The sequence below is a fragment of the Drosophila takahashii genome, chromosome 3R (genome assembly GCF_030179915.1).
Source record: "Drosophila takahashii strain IR98-3 E-12201 chromosome 3R, DtakHiC1v2, whole genome shotgun sequence".
Lineage (NCBI taxonomy): Eukaryota > Metazoa > Arthropoda > Insecta > Diptera > Drosophilidae > Drosophila > Drosophila takahashii.
Genome location: NC_091681.1, coordinates 8,259,637 through 8,278,741, shown reverse-complemented (window position 1 = coordinate 8,278,741; position 19,105 = coordinate 8,259,637). Strand labels below are relative to the sequence as shown.

Genomic DNA, 19,105 nt, shown 5'->3' with positions numbered 1-19,105 from the left:
TCGACCTGTGTAATCAATCCCAAAAAAAAATTATTTATTTCTGAGATTTTACCTTAAATTACCTGGCACGTTTGACGTTGAAAATGACCCCTTACTTATCCAATCATATTGATCTGTATTTAAAAGATAAATTGTGATTTGTTGACTTTAAAATGAAACGAAAACTGGGTTCATTTGGTGGATAAAATTCAGAAAAATTATATTTTTCAGAATTATTTTTCTAAGAAATTAAATCGCCTCTTGTTATCCACTTTTTGACAAACTTTCTGCTTTCAGGCATTTTTCTTTGAAAATAAGAAGAAATCATCTTGCATTTTAGAAAAAAGCCTAATCGTGGGGTTTAAAGCGCGCTGATCATGCGCGGATCCACGGGGAGTGATATGGGTGATATATCCACTTTTTGACAAACTTTCTGCTTTCAGGCATTTTTCTTTGAAAATAAGAAGAAATCATCTTGAATTTAGAAAAAAGCCTAATCGTGGGGTTTAAAGCGCGCTGATCATGCGCGGATCCACGGGGAGTGATATGGGTGATATATCACCCCCCACTCGGGTGAAAAATTAAAGGAATTTTGGAACTAAAAAAATATGCAACAAAAAATTTGTTCTGATATCACCCCCCACAACAAAATCCTAGATCCGCCACTGGCGCGGATTATATGTTAAGTAAGCTTTTGGTTGGAAATCTGTGTTCAGTCCTCTAGTCCAAAATTAATCAAATCTACTTTTTATTGCCATGAATTACGTAGAACTTACCCTCTTTCATATAGATTTTTTTTGTGCGGGTAAAAATAATCAAATAAAAACACCTCTTAACGAGGTAAAAAACTAGTGACGACCGCACCTTCAACATACAAAAGTTCTGATATCAACATTTGTGACGAAAAATTATTACACTCGTCATTAAATAGACTAATATTTTCTCATTCGGCCCGCCCTAGCAAACTATTCCAGCCTTTTTCCCTTCACAGGCATTTTCTATTGCAGCGTGCCGAATGAGAAAATATTAGAAAGTCTATTTAATGACGAGTGTAATAATTTTTCGTCACAAATGTTGATATCAGAACTTTTGTATGTTGAAGGTGCGGTCGTCACTAGTTTTTTACCTCGTTAAGAGGTGTTTTTATTTGATATCAGAAGTTTTTGTTTGTTTACATTTGCTCTCATAGGAGCTAATATATACATTTAAATTTAAATTGGTCAATCATAATTTTTAAACTATTGTATTTTAACAAATTAAGTTAAAAAGGCGTTGAAGTATTTCAAAATACCTTTTAAACGAGGTATAGCACATGTCTGTACCTTTAGTAGTGTAGAACTTACAAACTAACGAAATTTAGCTATTTTTAGCTTTTTCCCGCTAAAGTAGCGGCTTTTTCCAAAAGTCGTAGAACAAAAGAATCCTATATGGAACTCTTAAGTGCAAATTTACTGATTCCATGACCCTAAAATACAGTTCGGATACCCTCCCACAAAATTCAATACTCAGGGAGCGTTAGTTGTTCTGAGCTGGCAAAAGTGGGTATTTTCGTTTCTGAATAACTTTTAAACGCGATTTTTTACATAAACATGATATATACCAAAATTTAAGGAATCTCAAGGGCTATACAGTTTAAAGTTGTAAGGAAAATCGTTAGAGCCGTTTTTGAGAAAATTAAAAAAAAGCTAAAAAAAAAGTTTAAACAAATTTTCTTTTGTTCATATCTTTTTAACTATTACATTTACACAAATTGCATATAGATAGCGTTTATAGCATTTAAAAATACCTTTCAAACGAGATGCAGCACAAGTCTGTAGCTTTAGTAGAATAGAAGTTACGGCTTTCCGAATTTTAGCTATTTATAGTTGTTTTCCCGCTAAACTAGCGGGTTTTTCCAAAAGTGGTAGAACAAAAGTTTTTTATATCGATGTGATGAACGTCATATCAAATTTTCAGAACTTAAAAAACATATTTTGGACAAGTGGACAAGTGGACAAGTGGACAAACTGACAAACAGAATTAAATTTTCATTTTGGGAAGAAGAAGAAAATCTTATTTTGGCTATAACTTTTGAACGGAGAGTAGGATTTTGACAAATGACCCCTCATTCGACGGGTATTTTCAAAAGGAATACAACTAAAACATTGCGAGGGGGAATTTATCCCCACCGGCCCCAACAGCTCCAAATTTCGAAATTTTCAGTTTTTCACTTTCACCGCTCTCTCTCCCAAGCCAATTGATTTTCTTAAAGTCTTGGTATGCAATCCTGTTAGTTTTCGCAATACCTTTCGATAGGTGTATTATTCATTATGATCGGGCCATCACAGTAGATTTTCATTTCTTCGTGTATATATAGTAGTCGCCTTCGCACACTCTCCTGGTGCGCTTCGTCACTACATGGACTGCCGTCCATAGTGATAATACGTTTTCTTATTTTCTTTCGGGGCGAAAATATTTTGGGGATATCTTCTTCATCTTAACAAAAACTTAAAAACAAAATATACAAATAATTTTAACTTATACTGCCGCTCCACTTCCCGCAAATTCCTACCCCTAGTGTTTGCGTTCGGCAGAAAACTTAAACTCTTAAGTCTTAAGCTAGTAACAAGAACATATTTTGATGTAATTAATTATGTTCAGGTAAGCAAAAAAATGTGGAACGCTTCACGATTTTGCGTGTCATCCTTGCGCAGGGGCCATGCTAATCTTCTCTGTATCGTTCCAATTTTAGTATATGTTCTGCCGAAGCAAGAACGTTGTAATTCCGAAAATTACCGTATATATACGAACAAATTGCTGAAAAAGCAGTTGGGAATTATAAAACAAAATGCGTATTAAGCGACGTCTACCGGTGGTTTAGTTTAAACGTTTCCTTGTTTAGCGAAGTAGATGGAGCTCAATTCTACAATTAATACACAATTTAATCATTTTTACATACATTCTACATCTTATGTGCTTTTAGCACCCCCTAGCGGAAGAGGCTTGAAACAAAAAGTAAGCATGGTCATAATTGTCATGGTGGCGCCTTTGCTGTATGCATAGGAAAAATACACTGTGAAACCTGGTATATGACATTGAAACGTTACAAAATATACAACATACAATATACATGTAGATATTTTGGTTCGAGTACACGCTACATTTAACAACCACCCCACTCCGTGATCACAATTTTCAGCCGCACGAGTCAGCCTGTGTTTTTCTACTTTTCCGCTGAGAGAGGGGGTCTAAAACCCAAAACCCCCCACAACCTTATATACGGTCTTGCCCACAACCAAACAAATACCCCAAAAAAGATATGTAAGGGAGAATTTTATATGGAAATTTCAGTAAATTTAAATGTACATATGTATGTACTAGTTACAAAAGTGTATTGAAATCGGCGCAAACCTTTTGCAGGACAATGTTTATTGCGGCCAGCAGGTTGTTGACCCCTTTGCTACTTGCGGTTTCCGGTTTTATCTACGGGCAGCAGATTATCCTGCATTTCGCAGCTAACGTGGAGCTTCTTGTGCAAGGACGTCCTGGTGCCACTTTAAATTCTGGAAGCCGGAGATCCAGACGTTGCACACAGTGGAACCGTTTCGCTTTTGACTTATTTCAAGGTCTCGACATGATTTCCTTTACTCTACATAAACCTGGTACTTAAATTTTAATTGATACTCGCACACACAAGTCGCAATCATTTACATAAATAATATTTAATTTAATAAATATCAAGAGAGACGGCTATAGTCTCTATACCCGGTCCTCAGCTGAATGAATGTGCGAGAGATGGTGATATGCAAGCCGCAAGGCAGTTTATTAAAGTAGCGCCATGTATCGGAAAATGCATTATTTGTTCATAATTTTTTTTGAAACATTGTTTAGATCTCAGCGTTCATACGAACAGTCAGACATGGATAGATCGACTAGGCTAATGATCCTGATCAAGAACATATATGTATACTTTATAGCGTCGAAATTGCTTCCTTCTACCTGTTACATACTTTCCGACGAATACGATATACCCTTTTAATCTACGAGCAACGGGAATAAAAAATATATATATTAATAACATACTAAACTTTAATCTTTATTAGCTCTTAATTTAATAGTCAACTTAAGAAAGATAATATATCTAGGTTAGAAAACTGGTTTTTTGCAGGTACATTAACTGCACCCCAATAAAGAACAATTAGGCTAGTCAAGGCTTTTGGTGCATTTGTTCGAGAGCCTGGTACTAAAACTTTGGCATAAAGCCAGTCAGAGAGATGCAGCTGAACGGAAATTTCACTATCAAACTGGTCAAGGCCATAACCACGTCTTTACGACCCAGGTCTGTCTGGGGTCCAGCTCTCGTTGGCCACTGGCCACTGGCACTTTGACAATTATCAGCCCATCCGGCCGCCTGCTCGAGCCGCCAAATGGGCCAAAAGTCTTGGCACATCGGATTTGCTTAATTGCCCAGGCAATTCGGTTTCGGTTTCAGCCTCTCACCGCCTTTGTTAATTTCTCGTAAAAGTCGTTTCGGCCTGCGGATTGTGGTGCAAAATCCGAAATCCTCGGCATACTCGCACGTTTGCGTGCGCCTCCTGATTTAATATGTGGCCATCAAATCGGGCTGGAAATGGGGTGGGTTTTCGTAATTATTGTTAGACGCTCGCCGGCCAAATATTTTCGAGGCTGGCTTAAAGACAATGTTTACAAGAAATTGGCGATCGGAAAGCGAAAACTTTCTTTGCAGCTGTGTTCGCCGCTGGATTCTAGCTCAGAGCCAGCCGGGAGCCACTTCATCCGATGCCGATTACCTCATTCTCATTAAGTGCGACCACAGACAGCGGGCTACCATCTGCAGGCCAATCAATCCCATTGCGAGCGGTGTCAGTCGAGAATTCCAAGCGGTGGGGCAAAGCAGAAAAACATAAGAGTCGACAAGCTGCGCCAATCGTTACTTTCACTAGTCAATAATGCAACAGGGGCAATGCATCTATCTCTCCGGCAACAACAACTTTCGCATCCCGCGTCTGCGGCTTGGTAATTAAGACGGTCACAGCTCCAGCTCCAGTTCCAAATAATCATTCCCAGTCACAGGCACAGGCACAGAAAGCAGAAAACAGCAAACGGCAAACGGCCAGCTGAAGTATGCAAATTGCACGATGCAATAGCCACTCGGTGGCCAGTTTAAACTCGCATAAATGCACATTTGCACTTATTCTGATTGGCATCGTTGGCAGTCAGTGCCACTGGCGCCAGGCCATCGTAATTGTATCAAGGCACGGATCGCGATTCACTTTCGATGCCCGGGCATTCGTTGGGACTCAAACGCGACTCGACTCACACGCAGCGGGAAGGCGGTCAATTGGCGGTTGCCTGCTGCTCGACATTGGCTTCATAATCCGCGACAATGCGATTCAATTTGTTGTCGATCGAACGCTGATCACAGATTGCAGATCGCGTATAGCAGATCGCTGACCCAGAAAGTTTCAGCGGCAGTGGCAGTGGCAGTGGCAGTGGCATTGGCAGCAGGAATTGCTATTCCGGTGCATGCCCCATACTCCATGCTCCATGCTCCATCTACATGAGCATTAGCTGCGAAAACCAGTAGAGTTGGCCTGCGGTTGCGGCTGCGCGATAAAAGGAGTAGCCAGCACCTCTCGGTTGCCATTTGCGACTCGTCCATTCAGCCGTGCGGTGGTGCCCCAGTGATCCCAGTCGTCTCGCGGTTATATCGAAACCGAAACCGAAATTGAAATCCAGATCCAGCCTAGGAACATGCTGCTGTGTCGCATTGTGCTGGCCCTGCTGCTGCTGGTGCTGCTGCACTACTGCCAGGCGGAGGAGGATGTTCCCCGGCAGCCACCAGTCTCCCTCGCCGAGTCCCTGGCCAGATCAGCGACCGGGTCCGGATCCAGCCTCATCCGCAGCGACCCCTTCATCTCGCGCAACCAGAAGCAGTGCTTCGAGACCCGCAGCCTGGTGTCCTGCATCAAGTACAAGGCCAGCAAGCTCATCTGGAAGCTGGCCACCAACAGCCTCGGCTTCTTCCCCAGCGAGTACGGACGCGATCTGGCCGACACCGGGCTGGCTGACAAAGGCCGCTGGCTGAGATTGGTCCAGTTGGGAGAGCCCGCCGACGAGGTGGTCGTGTTCAACGACGCCAAGAGCTTGGAAGGTGGGTCCGCGCAATCGAAAGTTGTTTTCAGGCCAAACCGCGGACTTTAATTGATCACCTGCGCCTGGTCAGCGTCCGAAGCAAATGGATACCCCCCTGCGGATGTTTACGATCCATCCGGCTGTAAATTAATTTGAAGAATTATAGCCGCGAGCTCTGCATTTATCGTGCGGTTAATTAACCGCTTCTTTGTTTGCTTTGCAGGTGACAGCGAACTGACGCTGATTCTAAAGTTCCTGAAGCGAGCGGTGGAGACCTTTGGACGGAATCACGGACTGCAGCTGAAGCTGAATGGCGACAGCGGAGCTAGGGTCATGGAGGAATCAGGTGGGTCTCGAAAAACTAGCAACTTTCATGCGGATATAAACCAGATAAGTCCCCGCCAGAGGCCCGATTGAAGCGCAAGAAGAAGAAGTGGCTCATCATCCTGCCCCTCGTCATCCTGATGAAGATTGCCCACCTGAAGATGACCTTGGTGAGCATGCTGATGGGCGTGCTGGGCATGAACGTCCTGCTGGTGGGCGGCGTGGGCTGGCTGATCCACTACCTCAAGTACAAGACCATGTGCAAGATCCACCCGCACCTGGTGCAGACGCACTCGCACGTCTACGAATCGGAGCCCTCGGACTACTCGCAGTTCGTGGGCAGCAGCAGCTACTCCAACTCGTACTCCCCCTACAGCTCGGGGTCCGGGGCTCCGCACGAGATCGGGGGCAATAGCTACAGCAAGGACTGGGCCACGAGTAAGGCCTACAATGCCCACAACTATCTGGACACGATCAGCAAGCGGATACAGTAGGGGAGTCTGACGAACCAAACGGACCTGTGCCAGCAATATCGAAACCTAGTAAATTGTTACTCGTCGTCGGTTTAGCTGTAATTAGCCTAGGTAATTTATTTGTAAACTAATAAAGCTATTTATTTTTTTTTAATGTGCAAACCAAAATTTTGCATAGTTTACATTTATTTCTGATGTCGCATATGCAGGGGAGAGTGGGGCCATTTCGACACTGGTGCCATTTCGTCACCTGCAATATCTCAGAGTCAAGAAGACGTATAAAAATAAAGGTATTTTTACACCCTTGCAGATGGTGTAATGATATCCATCAGAAGTTAGCAACGCAGTGAAGGAGAAAGAAACAAAGTATATATATTCTTGATCAACATCACCAGACGAGTCAATCTAGCCATGTGCGTCTGTCCGTTCGTTTGTATGAGCGCTAAGATCTCTGGAAACTACAAGAGCAAGAAGACTGCGATTAATTACGCAGATTCTACGTGTTCCTAGTTTGCAAGTTCTATACCTTCCGATTGGCGCCCACTCAAACGCTAAAACCTGTCAGGCGCACATGCATGGCAAGTGGTACCATTGCCTTCCGGTAGACGGTACAGTGTCCCATTTTAAAAACAGAGTAAGCTTTAATTCTTGTTTTAAAGTTTGTTAGTTGAGCAAGGGGTATCTAATAGTCGAGGCACTCGACTATTCCGTTTTCTCTTGTTTAAAAATAATATTGATGCAATGGCAACACAACGCAAAACAAAAACATAAATATTTCTTTTTGACAAAATGCACATGCACAAATATAAACTTTTATTTAAATTCTGCGCATGTGATGTCACAAATTTAAAAGATCTGGCCCAAGATAATTTCCCCGCTGGCCCTCGGATTTACCAGGGCAAACAGTTCTCGTATAAGCATAAAGCAATTTGTTTATGACGAAAGCAAACAAGCACTTTCCACAGACACCACTAGCCAAATAACCGAATAAAAATGAAAACAAAAACGTGAGAGTGGCGTTGGCCCTCGTGTTTACCCGGGTTCTTATCAGTGCCATTGCCTTTGTTTACCAAACAAAGGGGATTTGCCTTCCGAGAAGCCATTTCAATTTAGTCGAATCAATACGCTTACTAACGCCCAACTCTCTGACCGAAATAGGAAAATCTAATTGTGCATAGAATTCGTATACATATATGTATATGTATGTATATATATATATGTTTTCCGCTAGTGAATTCAAATTCATTTTAGATAATATGACAGACATAATATTTTTAAATTACTTTACACCAAAGCTGAAGTAGTTCTGATGGCCAACTAATTTTTTTGTGTGTATGCTTGAGATAAATTAATTTCACAACGAATTGTGCCAGAAAGTCTAGCAACTTCCGTGACATCCAGTCGGTGATTTAAATTATCAGTTGTGAACAAAACAATCAAAAGTGCCGAGAGTGTGAGGGCACTAAGAACTCACAGACGTGGCCTTAGAAGAAGAACTTTCTTGGGTCTACACACAAAAAAATTTGCTTGGTAAAATTGACCAACAAAGATTGACAAACAAAATTGACCAAACTATTAAAATAGTTACGTGTATTTTGTTTTGCTTTGGGTTTGTGTCTTTGCTAATTGTGTGTATTTTGTTGTTGTGAAATGACAATTTACTTAGTAGAATTGACAATTTTGCTGGTTGGGGCCTGTTTGACAATTATTACAGTTGATTTTACCAAGTTTTTTTTTTGTGTGTACTTGAGGGTTTTCTATAATTTCTTTATGTATGTTAATAAAACAAGTGAAGAAAAATGTAATTCAGACATCGAGCATGTTTAAAAATGAACCTCTACGATTGTTTAGAAAAGGATAAAGGATAACTTAACAAGGAAAGAATTGCTTTGATTATTCTGGTTAAAGGATACTAGAACATAAAGTATTATTCTAAAAAAAACCATAAATTGGAATTCCAAAAATTCCTTAGCGGATGGCCCACATTTAATAAATCATCTGTTTTTTCTAATCATTACTACATGTAAAGACCAATGAAATAACACATTCCCCTCATTATTTGTAAAATATAGCATCAACACATTAATGTCATCTTCATTTTCAGAATTATCGTGTCCTTAGTTAAATATATTTCCAGGAATATCTTCTCTATTGGCGAATACAATAAAATACATTGGCTTTCAAAATAGATTTATTTGTTATTTTTGCATTTTGTTTATGCCGCAAGCAGACACGCCCTGCAAACTCTTCCCTCTCGAACAGCTGGCGCAGAACAGAAATATTATGAGCGGCGGCTCTTTTTGGCCCGATGTTTACCAGCTTCTTAACAGAGGCCTGCCCTTGTTTGCAGTACAATTTGCTTCGGACTCCCAAGAAGCCATGCCAATTGTTTAACCAGCCAACTACGCACGGCCCATAATCAATAGGTTTAGTTCGCCAACAGTGGAGCAGCTAATGCCACTTAAGTCCAGTTCGGGCCAACTGGCTGCTATCTCCTGACTACACATGTAAATGATTTAGCCGGGCAAATATCGCTGCGCACATTCATCTGTTTGCTCTCATTTATGGCACAATGCGAAGCCAACAAAACGATGCACTTTAAGCCGCTCCAACAACTGCCAGATATGTGTACGTGAAATTTTAATAGGGCTGAAAAAGGTGATACGAATGGGCGCTGAATTTATGTTGATGCAAATAGAACTTAAAGCAAAGATAATGTACCAATAAGGGGCTGTCTATTAGACTGGGTCAATTTGTATGGGCAAAAAAAAGTGATAAATCGTAGGGAGGGACGCAATCTTGGAAGAATTCTAAGAAATATGGCAAAAGAAACTATATCTTAAAAACCACGTTTGACCCTCCGCATTTGCAAAAGAAAAAACCCAATATTTAATGAAAAATATCACAGTAGCCGTAAATTTTATACACTGGATTCCGCCCCATAAAGTATATATATTCTTGATCAGCATCACCAGACGAGTTGATTTAGCCATTTCCGTCTGTCCGTCCGTCTGTCCATTCGTCTGTCCGCCCTTCTGTCTGTCTGGGAAGGAACGACAAAAAAAAAATTCTACACACAAAAAAATTTGCTTGGTAAAATTTACCAACAAAGATAGTTACGTAACTATTAAAATTGTTACGTGTATTTTGTTTTTGCTTTGGGTTTGTGTCTTTGCTAATTGTGTGTATTTTCTTGTTGTGAAATGACTATTTACTTAGTAGAATTGACAATTTTGCTGGTTGGGGCCTGTTTGACAATTATTACAGTTGATTTTACCAAGTTTTTTTTTGTGTGTACCTTCGGTGTTTTTTTTAAATATTACCTTCTACTCTTGGGATATTTCTGAATTTCGAATTAAATTTTAAAATAATCGGACGACTTTATCATATAGTTGCCATAAGAGCGATAGGAAAATAAATGGGAAAGTATAGGAAATGAATTTCAGTTTCTTTGGTGTGTATTTTATTTTCTTCTACTCTAGGATATGACTCTTTTTAAATATTTCCGAATTTTAATTTAAATTTTGTCATATAGCTCACCAAAAACGTGATTACGTAGTATTTGAAAAGCCCCTAACTTTACATATTTTATAACTTAAATAACTTAATACTTAAAAAAAACCCAGCTGTTATTTATTGATGAGATTTCATTTGTAAAAAAATGCTGTGTCTGTAAAACTCTCGTTTGGGTGGTAGCACAGCTGTTGTTGAGCTTACGCCCCGTTTACTCTGTATTGTAGCATTTTTATTATACACGTAACCCGCAAAGTGAGAGGGTATATTGTATTCGTGCAAAAGTATGTAACAGCTAGAATGAAGCATTTCCGACCATATAAAGTAAATATATATTTTTGATCAGGGTCCCTAGCCGAATCAATCTAGCCATGTCCAAAAAAATCAAATTCAAATCTGACCATTCGTTAAAAAGTTATGCGCGATCAAAGTTTTATTTATCCGACTATAAAGTTCTCCCTTCTTTTTTGTAATTTTTCTCTAAATATCTTGTTTTAAAATATGATGCAACCTATTTTATATTTTTAAATTATTACAAATTGTACGCAACATTAAACGATTTTGCGCAAGCCTCATGCACTTTCGCTACCTAGCAGGTACTTTACTTTGTATAGTATATTGGCAAAGACTAGAGTTCCGACGAGAGACATAATTATACCCGTTACTCGTAGAGTAAAAGGGTATATTGTATTCGTGCAAAAGTATGTAACAGCTAGAAGGAAGCATTTCCGACCCCGTAAAGTATATATATTCTTGATCAGGGTCACTAGCCGAGTTGATCTAGCCATGTCGGTCTGTCCGTCTGTTTGTCTGTCTGCTGTCTGTCTGTCTGTCTGTCTGTCTGTCTGTCTGTCTGTCTGTCCGTCTATAAACGCTGAGATCTCGGAAACTACAAAAGCTAGAAGGTTGAGATTTCCCACACATATTCTTGCGCTTTCTATGCAGCGCAAGTTTATTTCAGCCAAGGGCCACGCCCCTCCAAAATCGGCCACTAACAATTTAAAATGTGTCTGGCGCCCAAATCTGTAAAGATTTCCGAGAAGTATAAATGTTTTGTTGTGTATATTTATACCTATCGAAATGTGGAAGACATTTTTCAAATCGGACTATTCAATTAAAAGTTATGCGTAGTCAAAACAATTTTATATATCCATGCGAGGGAGGCACTCCCTTTAGCTGAGTGACGGGTATTAGATAGTCGGGACACCAACCCGACTATAGCGTTCTCTCTTGTTTTAGTTTTTCTGAACAAGAGAGTTCTGGTTGCCAACGACACAGTCTCGTGCTTCGAAATTAAAATGACGTTAAAGACCTCATAAGTTTACTGTACTCGTCTCGATAAATGTTAATCAGTATGGACGGCAGTCCATGTAGTGACGAAGCGCACCAGGAGAGTGTGCGAAGGCGACTACTATATATACACGAAGAAATGAAAATCTACTGTGATGGTCCGATCATAATGAATGATACACCTATCGAAAGGTATTGCGAAAACTAACAGGATTGCATACCAAGACTCTAAGAAAATCAATTGGCTTGGGAGAGAGAGACGTGAAAGTGAAAAAGTTAATATTTCGAAATTTGGAGCTGTTGGGGCTGGTGGGGATACTTGTTCTCCCCTCTCAATGTTTTAGTTGTATTCCTTTTGAAAATACCCGTCGAATGAGGGGTCATTTGTCAAAATCCGACGCTCCGTTCAAAAGTTATAGCCAAAATAAGATTTTCTTCGTCTTCCCAAAATGAAAATTTAATTCTGTTTGTCAGTTTGTCAGTTTGTCAGTTTGTCCAAAACATGTTTTCTAAGTTTTGAAAATTTGATATGACGTTCATCACATATAAAAAACTTTTGTTTTTTGTTGTTTTGTTTTGTTTTTTGCTTTTGGAAAAACTCGCTAGTTTAGCGGGAAAACAGCTATAAGTAGCTAAAATTCGGAAAGCCGTAACTTCTATACTACTAAAGCTACAGACTTGTGTTATATCTCGTTTGAAAGGTATTTTTAAATGCTATAAACGCTTTCTATATGCAATTTTATTAAATGTAATAGTTAAAAAAATATGAACAAAAGACAATTTTTTAAAACTTTGTTTTAGCTTTTTTTTATTTTTCTCAGAAACGGCTCTAACGATTTTCTTTAAAACTTTAAAATGTATAGCCCTTGAGATTCCTTAAATTTTGGTATATAACACATTACTGTAAAAAGTCACGTTTAAAAGTTATTTTTATACGAAAATAGCCACTTTTGCAAGCTCGAACTACTAACGCTCCCTGAGTATTGAATTTTGTGTGAGGGTATCCGAACTGTATTTTAGGGTCATGGAATCAGTAAATTTGCACTTAAGAGTTCCATATAGGAATCTTTTGTTCTACGACTTTTGGAAAAAGCCGCTACTTTAGCGGGAAAAAGCTAAAAATAGCTACATTTCGTTAGTTTGTAAGTTCTACACTACTAAAGGTACAGACATGTGCTATACCTCGTTTAAAAGGTATTTTGAAATACTTCAACGCCTTTTTAACTGAATTCGTTAAAATACAATAGTTTAAAAATTATGATTTATGACCAATTTAAATTTAAATGTTTATATTAGCACCTATGAGAGCAAAAGTAAACAAACAAAAACTTCTGATATCAAATAAAAACACCTCTTAACGAGGTAAAAAACTAGTGACGATCGCACCTTCAACATACAAAAGTTCTGATATCAACATTTGTGACGAAAAATTATTACACTCGTCATTAAATAGACTTTCTAATATTTTCTCATTCGGCACGCTGCAATAGAAAATGCCTGTGAAGGGAAAAAGGCTGGAATAGTTTGCTAGGGCGGGCCGAATGAGAAAATATTAGTCTATTTAATGACGAGTGTAATAATTTTTCGTCACAAATGTAGATATCAGAACTTTTGTATGTTGAAGGTGCGATCGTCACTAGTTTTTTACCTCGTTAAGAGGTGTTTTTATTTGATAAATGTTAATCTTCATCTTTAAAATTAAGGGGGAATGGAATTATATTTAAGACCTTTTATTCAGACGAATCATATTTGTTTTGGACTTGAGTGTTTGTATAATAAAGATAATGAAACAAACACTTCCCACGGTATTTTGTACACACAAAAAAATTTGCTTGGTAAAATTGACCAAAAATGGTTATGTGTATTTTGTTTTTGCTTTGGGTTTGTGTCTTTGCTAATTGTGTGTATTTTGTTGTTGTGAAATGGCTATTTACTTAGTAGAATTGAAAATTTTGCTGGTTGGGGCCTGCTTGACAATTATTACAGTTGATTTTACCAAGTTTTTTTTTTGTGTGTATGTATTGGACTTATAATTGAAAAATGGTTTACTTGACCTCATCGTAGTTTAGGTAGCGGTACACTTTTACAGTCTGTTAAAATCTAAGGTACATCCTTACGACTAGTTGCCCTCGTCTCAACTTCGAAAAGTGATCGGACAATACTGGAAATGAAATCCGTTAATTAACGCAAAATAAATATCACAAACATTAAGAATCGAGTGTGGAAAATAAATGTTCAGGTAAAAATGTTCCAAATCCAAACATGGTAGTGCAGGATTTATTTAATTTGTTGATATCTGAATCAATTGCACATCCATCCATTCAACGAGACTCAAGCAAGGTTGAAAATCCGATATTTCGTCTTTTTAAAGGTATCCAAACATTAGTTAAAATATACTTAGCGTTTCAGACGAGAAATCGAGGCTGAGAAGGATGACAGAGCAAATTTAAAACGGTACCTGGATGACTTGAAATATTAAATCTACCCGTCACGGTTTCTGGCAATAAAAGCTGCTCTCGCGTTTGTACAGATGAGCAGAAAACTGATTTAAAGGAGCCCATATAGTAATTAGCCCTGGCTGTGCCTGGCATCATATAGGGTTACGTAGCTTATCTTACCTATTACCAGACTTGACTGATAAGACGAAGGTTTGGTGTGAATATAAACGTTGTTCCAGATGCTGTGAGCTCATATTCGTGAGATCGCAGTACACAAAGAACAGTCACCATGCTGCCTGATTGGCTAACGGAGGAGTATATCCAGAAGGCCCTGCAGGCCTTTTACAAGGACGATCTGCTGCGAGTCCAGAAGGTCTGGGCCAAACCGGCAACGGAGAAAGGGGAGAACTTCGTGGGCGTTATGACCCGGATCTATGTGGACTTCGAGCAGGGAGATGGAACTGAGCAAAGTAAGTCCTACATCCTGAAACAAGCCGTTCCCTCGGATGCTCCCCAGGCGAATATCTTCGCGGAATACGATGTTTACAACAGGGAGCTGGAAATGTACGACGTTGTCCTGCCCAAAATGGCCAAGATTCTGAAAGAGGTTGACTTCAACGAAAAACTGATGGCGGAGGCCATAATAGTTGATCGAGAACGCACCATTATGATCCTGGAGGATCTGGCTCCCCTCCGCTACACGAATGCGGACAGAGTGAAGCAACTGGACATGGTTCACACCAAGCTCGTTTTGGACATGCTGGCCAAGTTCCACGCCGCAGCCATTGTCCTGAACCAGCGCGAGCCGGATCTTCTCAGTCGGAACTACGCATCGCACTTCTTTTCTAGAGGCAAAAAGGGTTACGGGGAGGTCTTCGTGGGACTTTTCAGGGCATTTATAAGGTATGTGAAGAGCAAGCCGAATTTAAAGAGCCGCTATGCAGACAAGTTGGAGCATATAACAACCAACTTGATGGATTACGCCGCCCGGTCTGTGGACGTGGGTGAAAAGGACCTGCAGACATTAGTTCACGGCGACTGTTGGACCACCAACGTGATGTACCTGTACGATGATGAGGGCCATCCCACCACGGTCCTGCCCATTGACTTCCAGTTCAGTACCCTAACATCCCCGGTGGTCGATTTGCACTATTTCTTCAGTACGTCACTGAAGGTCGATGTAAAGGCCAAGGAACTGGAGCTGGTGCAGTACCATTACTATGCTTTAAAAAGCACATTGGAAGCACTTTCTTATAAAGGGCTCTTTCCCAGTCTGTTTGAGTATCAGCTGCAATTCGAGAGGCGTCGTTTCTTGAGTAAGTTTCGATATATACATACTTTTAGCCAAACTTATGCGAGTATTTTTCCTTCAAAGGTGTAATTATTGCTAACGTATTTCAACCAATTATGATATACACGGGATGCGAGGACTGCGAGTTCGTAAATCTCTATCAGGATACTGCAGAAGGAATCAAGTTCCAGGACTCCATGTATGAAAGTGAAGAGATTCAGAGAAGGATTGACACAATACTACCCATTCTTGATGCCAAGGGCTTTTTGGATGCCCATTAAAATAAGACTGTTAATTTTGTATATGGTTGAGTAATAAAATCAATCTGATTTTAGTGTATAAACCATTCTCTTTTTAACTTTTAAATTTTATTGACTTAATTTTATAGGGAATTTATCTGCGCTAGATTGCTGTAAAGGCAACTACGTAGGCCTTTAAAATATAACATATAAATAAAATACAAGAAATAAATGTTTTTAGAAAGCAATGTAGATTAAATTTATAATTTAAAATTACCAAAGGCGACAACTTTCATCCGCAGGACGCATGTCACTTCCCACGGGACAGTTGAAGGCCTGGAAGAAGTCCTCATTGTTCGACAGGGTGCCCAGAACACGGTACTTTTCGACAGTGTGGCTTTCGTCTTTTTTCAGCTTATCCCAATACTGCTCCTCCTTGTAGTCCGAGCAATATAACTGAGCGAAGCCCAAGAAGAAGAGCTGCTCTGGCGAGAGGTCGAGTCCTGGCAACTGCTCGCAGGTCTTCTCCTGACTAAGATTTCCCAGCAGTTGCTTCTTGTGGCTGTGGTAGGCCTCCATGACCCTTCTCAATCCGCCGCTGTCGGCTATATTCTCGTCCAGTGTCTTATTGCCATCGATGTGACGATCGATCTCCGGTATCAGGTACTTATTGTAGGCATTCGCAACAGTGCTGCCATTTTGTCCTCTTTCCGGACAGATCTGTCCTTTTTTTAACGGGTTTATCCGGAAAAAATTTGAAACATCCCCTATCCGGAAATCTGTCCTTTTTTCAAAAATTAGGTTTTGAGTGTTATTTTTGCCAGTCGAAAAAGTGTAAACCTGTTTTTATATGCTAAAACGCCCTTTTAACCATCAATCTTACAGTTCGGCACTTAAAAAATAATTATTTTTACAAATTATCAAAGAGACGTAAAGCAGTCGATGGATTTTCTTTATAGTACGATTTTTTCTGTAGCAAAAAAAAAAGGAAAACACTTTAAAAATTTCTTAATTTTTACTCTTTGCTTTTTTGTCAGAAAAAAATTTCAGATTTTAACGACTCTTATTCGGGTTTGACGCAGAAATTGAATTTTTTTGTATTACCAATATAGTTACTTGAAATGCTTTTATTATTTTAATAATTTTAGATTATTACGTATACGCACAAAAATTTACCATGGTAAAATGATCAAACAAAGAAGGATGTGAGTCGGGCGCAGTAGGTCATTACATAATTGAATTTAATATAAAATCCATTTAAATTAAGTAATTATATAACCCATTGGTAAAACAGAAAAATGGAGGCGCATTTACTTTTGTCCCTTTTTTTGTCCTTTTTTAAAAGTTTTTGTCCTTTTTTTCCCTGTTTTTTTTGGCTTATCTGTCCTGTTTTTCAAGCTGTGTGATGGCAGCACTGATTCGCAAAGCACTCGGAGCGATCTTCAAAAGCCAGCTTCGATTAGTTTGACCACCAGGACCGATATTTTCCATCTCCATCGAATCTGGAGCCCAACGTGTCGAAACCGTGGGTAAGTTCGTGGCCAACGACGTAACCCAAGGTGCCAAATTTAAGGGCGAGCGGCCATGAGTGGTGGTAAATTGGTGGTTGCAGAATGCCATCCAATATGTAAATGGTGTTCTCCAAAACATAATAAAACGATTGGATCTGCATTCCCACCAGCATCATCTGTGGCAAGGTCTCTTCAGGTAGTTCCTCAGAGTGTCGGGTGCTGAAGCGATTAATGTCGACAATGAATCGATGCAGGTTGACATTGGTCACGGTGTAACTATCGTCGTCCATTTCAAGGCGGTCGATCTCCCGGATCAGGCGATCAGTGAGCGATTTGTCCTCCAAGGAGCCGATGCGGTACTGTATGGCCTTCTCCTTGAAAAGGGCTTTTTCTCTAGTATCCGAGTCCAACCAATCGGCTTCCTCGAGCGACCTTCGCAGACCTTTCCGCAGCTCCTGTACTATTTCAGACACTTCCAACCTTTGCTTCTCAGTAAAGTACTCCTGTAAGGTAATCATTTTTAAAAGGGCCATAACAATCGCATTGAGACTTACCGCCATGTAAAGTTTATTGAACAGGAAACACATGGAGGTCAGCAGCGCCGATGCGTAATAATCTCTTTGGTACTTGGACGCCTTCAGCCTTGGATCAAATTGGTAGAGCTGTTTCATGGACAGATAATTGGCCACAGCCTCAGGATGACGGCCACACACCTTGCCTATCTCCACAAAGTAGGAATGGCACCTCTCCCTGGGTAAACCCTTGTTAAAGGCAATTTCGTAGTAGTTAGTAACATCGAAGTCTTGGCATTCCGATTCATCCAATTCTTCTGCAGCCACCAGGGCCTCACGCCAGAATGCAAACACCCCGTCGATCACTTCCGCAATTTTAGCCTCTGTCAGTTGAAAGGAGTGAAGAGTTGCTGTTGATGTTGTCCGTATGCACGAAGGAGTCAAACCCCAGTTCCGGCTGCTCAAAGTAAGGCCTAAAGGGATAGCTTTCGGATAGATTTTCGAAAATTAAGCCTTTTGCCCCGTAGTTGGTCAAGTGGGCGCTCATGTTGAACCAGCTAAACTTGGAAGCGTTCCAGGCAGCACCATCTACGGCAGGAAAGCCTCAGATCGACCGAATAAGTCTAAAATAATTCGGATCGGCAGCTGGGAACGGATAGAGATCAGCCCTCAGACAGGCTTTGTATAATAGTTGGGCCACCCCTAGCTCGCTGGACACATTGAGAGTCTCCGCCAGATCTAACCTGCCCAAAAGATGTTCAGTGATGTCATATAATGTGTAGACAATGTCCGACGAAGTAGTGCGCTTTTCAAAGGAATATCTATCCGGTTTCACGTGTTGATAGTTTCCGCAGGCGTACTCGTAGAAGTCGTCACAGGGTGCTACGCTTAAGTTCATGTAGGACTTCATTAGATTCGCATGGGACTGAAGGTAATTCGCAGTTTTCAAATCGGAAGCCTTACTCGGCATATCGGTTACCGATCTGGTGTCCCCTTTCACGGAAAATTCCATTAGAAGAAAATAGATCAGTGATCCCCACAATCTGACGGATCTTGAGCTTATCGAACAAAAAAACATGCTCTTGTTTATTGTCATTCTTATCAGCGCCTAAAAAGGCAACTGTGAAACACGCAACCTAGGACTCAACTTCTTGATTCAGAACGCAATTTTGAACTGTCAGCTTTTTAAATCCCAAATATTGCTCCACAGGCCGATGAGACTAGCCGTCAAGAGTTGAATATAATATATTCACCATACGAATGCTATATCCGATTTAAATATTTCGTAATAGTTTAAGTATGTATAATACATTTTTATTCTCAAAAATGTGTCTAATTCAATTTGACTTTAGATCCGTTTTTTATGCATCTTGATAAAACTGTACCCTGATTTTAAAGTT

The 19,105-nt window shown here is 40.0% G+C and overlaps 2 protein-coding genes, 1 long non-coding RNA gene, 1 other non-coding gene and 1 pseudogene across 4 annotated transcripts in view; 3 read left to right on the top strand and 2 right to left on the bottom strand.

Moving 5' to 3' along the window:
- The window catches only part of LOC138913575 (uncharacterized), a 137,450-nt gene that overhangs the window by 88,923 nt on the left and 29,422 nt on the right, over positions 1 to 19,105 (top strand). The window lies entirely within an intron of this gene.
- On the bottom strand, positions 2,628 to 2,734 carry LOC123003164 (U6 spliceosomal RNA). Its single transcript, XR_006412452.1, has one exon. It is a non-coding gene; the product is annotated as a U6 spliceosomal RNA (small nuclear RNA).
- Positions 5,734 to 6,932, top strand: Osi1 (Osiris 1). The gene is made up of 3 exons (XM_017137914.2): positions 5,734 to 6,133; positions 6,338 to 6,460; positions 6,520 to 6,932. Exons 1-3 carry the CDS (start codon positions 5,734 to 5,736, stop codon positions 6,930 to 6,932), a joined length of 936 nt encoding a protein of 311 aa, XP_016993403.1.
- On the top strand, positions 14,423 to 15,786 carry LOC108054822 (uncharacterized). The gene is made up of 2 exons (XM_017137913.2): positions 14,423 to 15,468; positions 15,528 to 15,786. Exons 1-2 carry the CDS (start codon positions 14,442 to 14,444, stop codon positions 15,722 to 15,724), a joined length of 1,224 nt encoding a protein of 407 aa, XP_016993402.2. The 5' UTR covers positions 14,423 to 14,441; the 3' UTR covers positions 15,725 to 15,786.
- On the bottom strand, positions 15,956 to 18,675 carry LOC108054821 (neprilysin-1-like; annotated as a pseudogene).

What these genes read in the sequence shown, in the direction of transcription:
- Osi1 (XM_017137914.2), top strand. Translation starts at nt 5,734, where the DNA reads ATGCTGCTGTGTCGCATTGTGCTGGCCCTGCTGCTGCTGGTGCTGCTG. An exon ending in CGACGCCAAGAGCTTGGAAG is followed by an intron (nt 6,134 to 6,337) that starts GTGGGTCCGCGC and finishes TTTGCTTTGCAG; the next exon opens with GTGACAGCGAACTGACGCTG. An exon ending in TAGGGTCATGGAGGAATCAG is followed by an intron (nt 6,461 to 6,519) that starts GTGGGTCTCGAA and finishes AGTCCCCGCCAG; the next exon opens with AGGCCCGATTGAAGCGCAAG.
- LOC108054822 (XM_017137913.2), top strand. Translation starts at nt 14,442, where the DNA reads ATGCTGCCTGATTGGCTAACGGAGGAGTATATCCAGAAGGCCCTGCAG. An exon ending in CGAGAGGCGTCGTTTCTTGA is followed by an intron (nt 15,469 to 15,527) that starts GTAAGTTTCGAT and finishes TTTCCTTCAAAG; the next exon opens with GTGTAATTATTGCTAACGTA.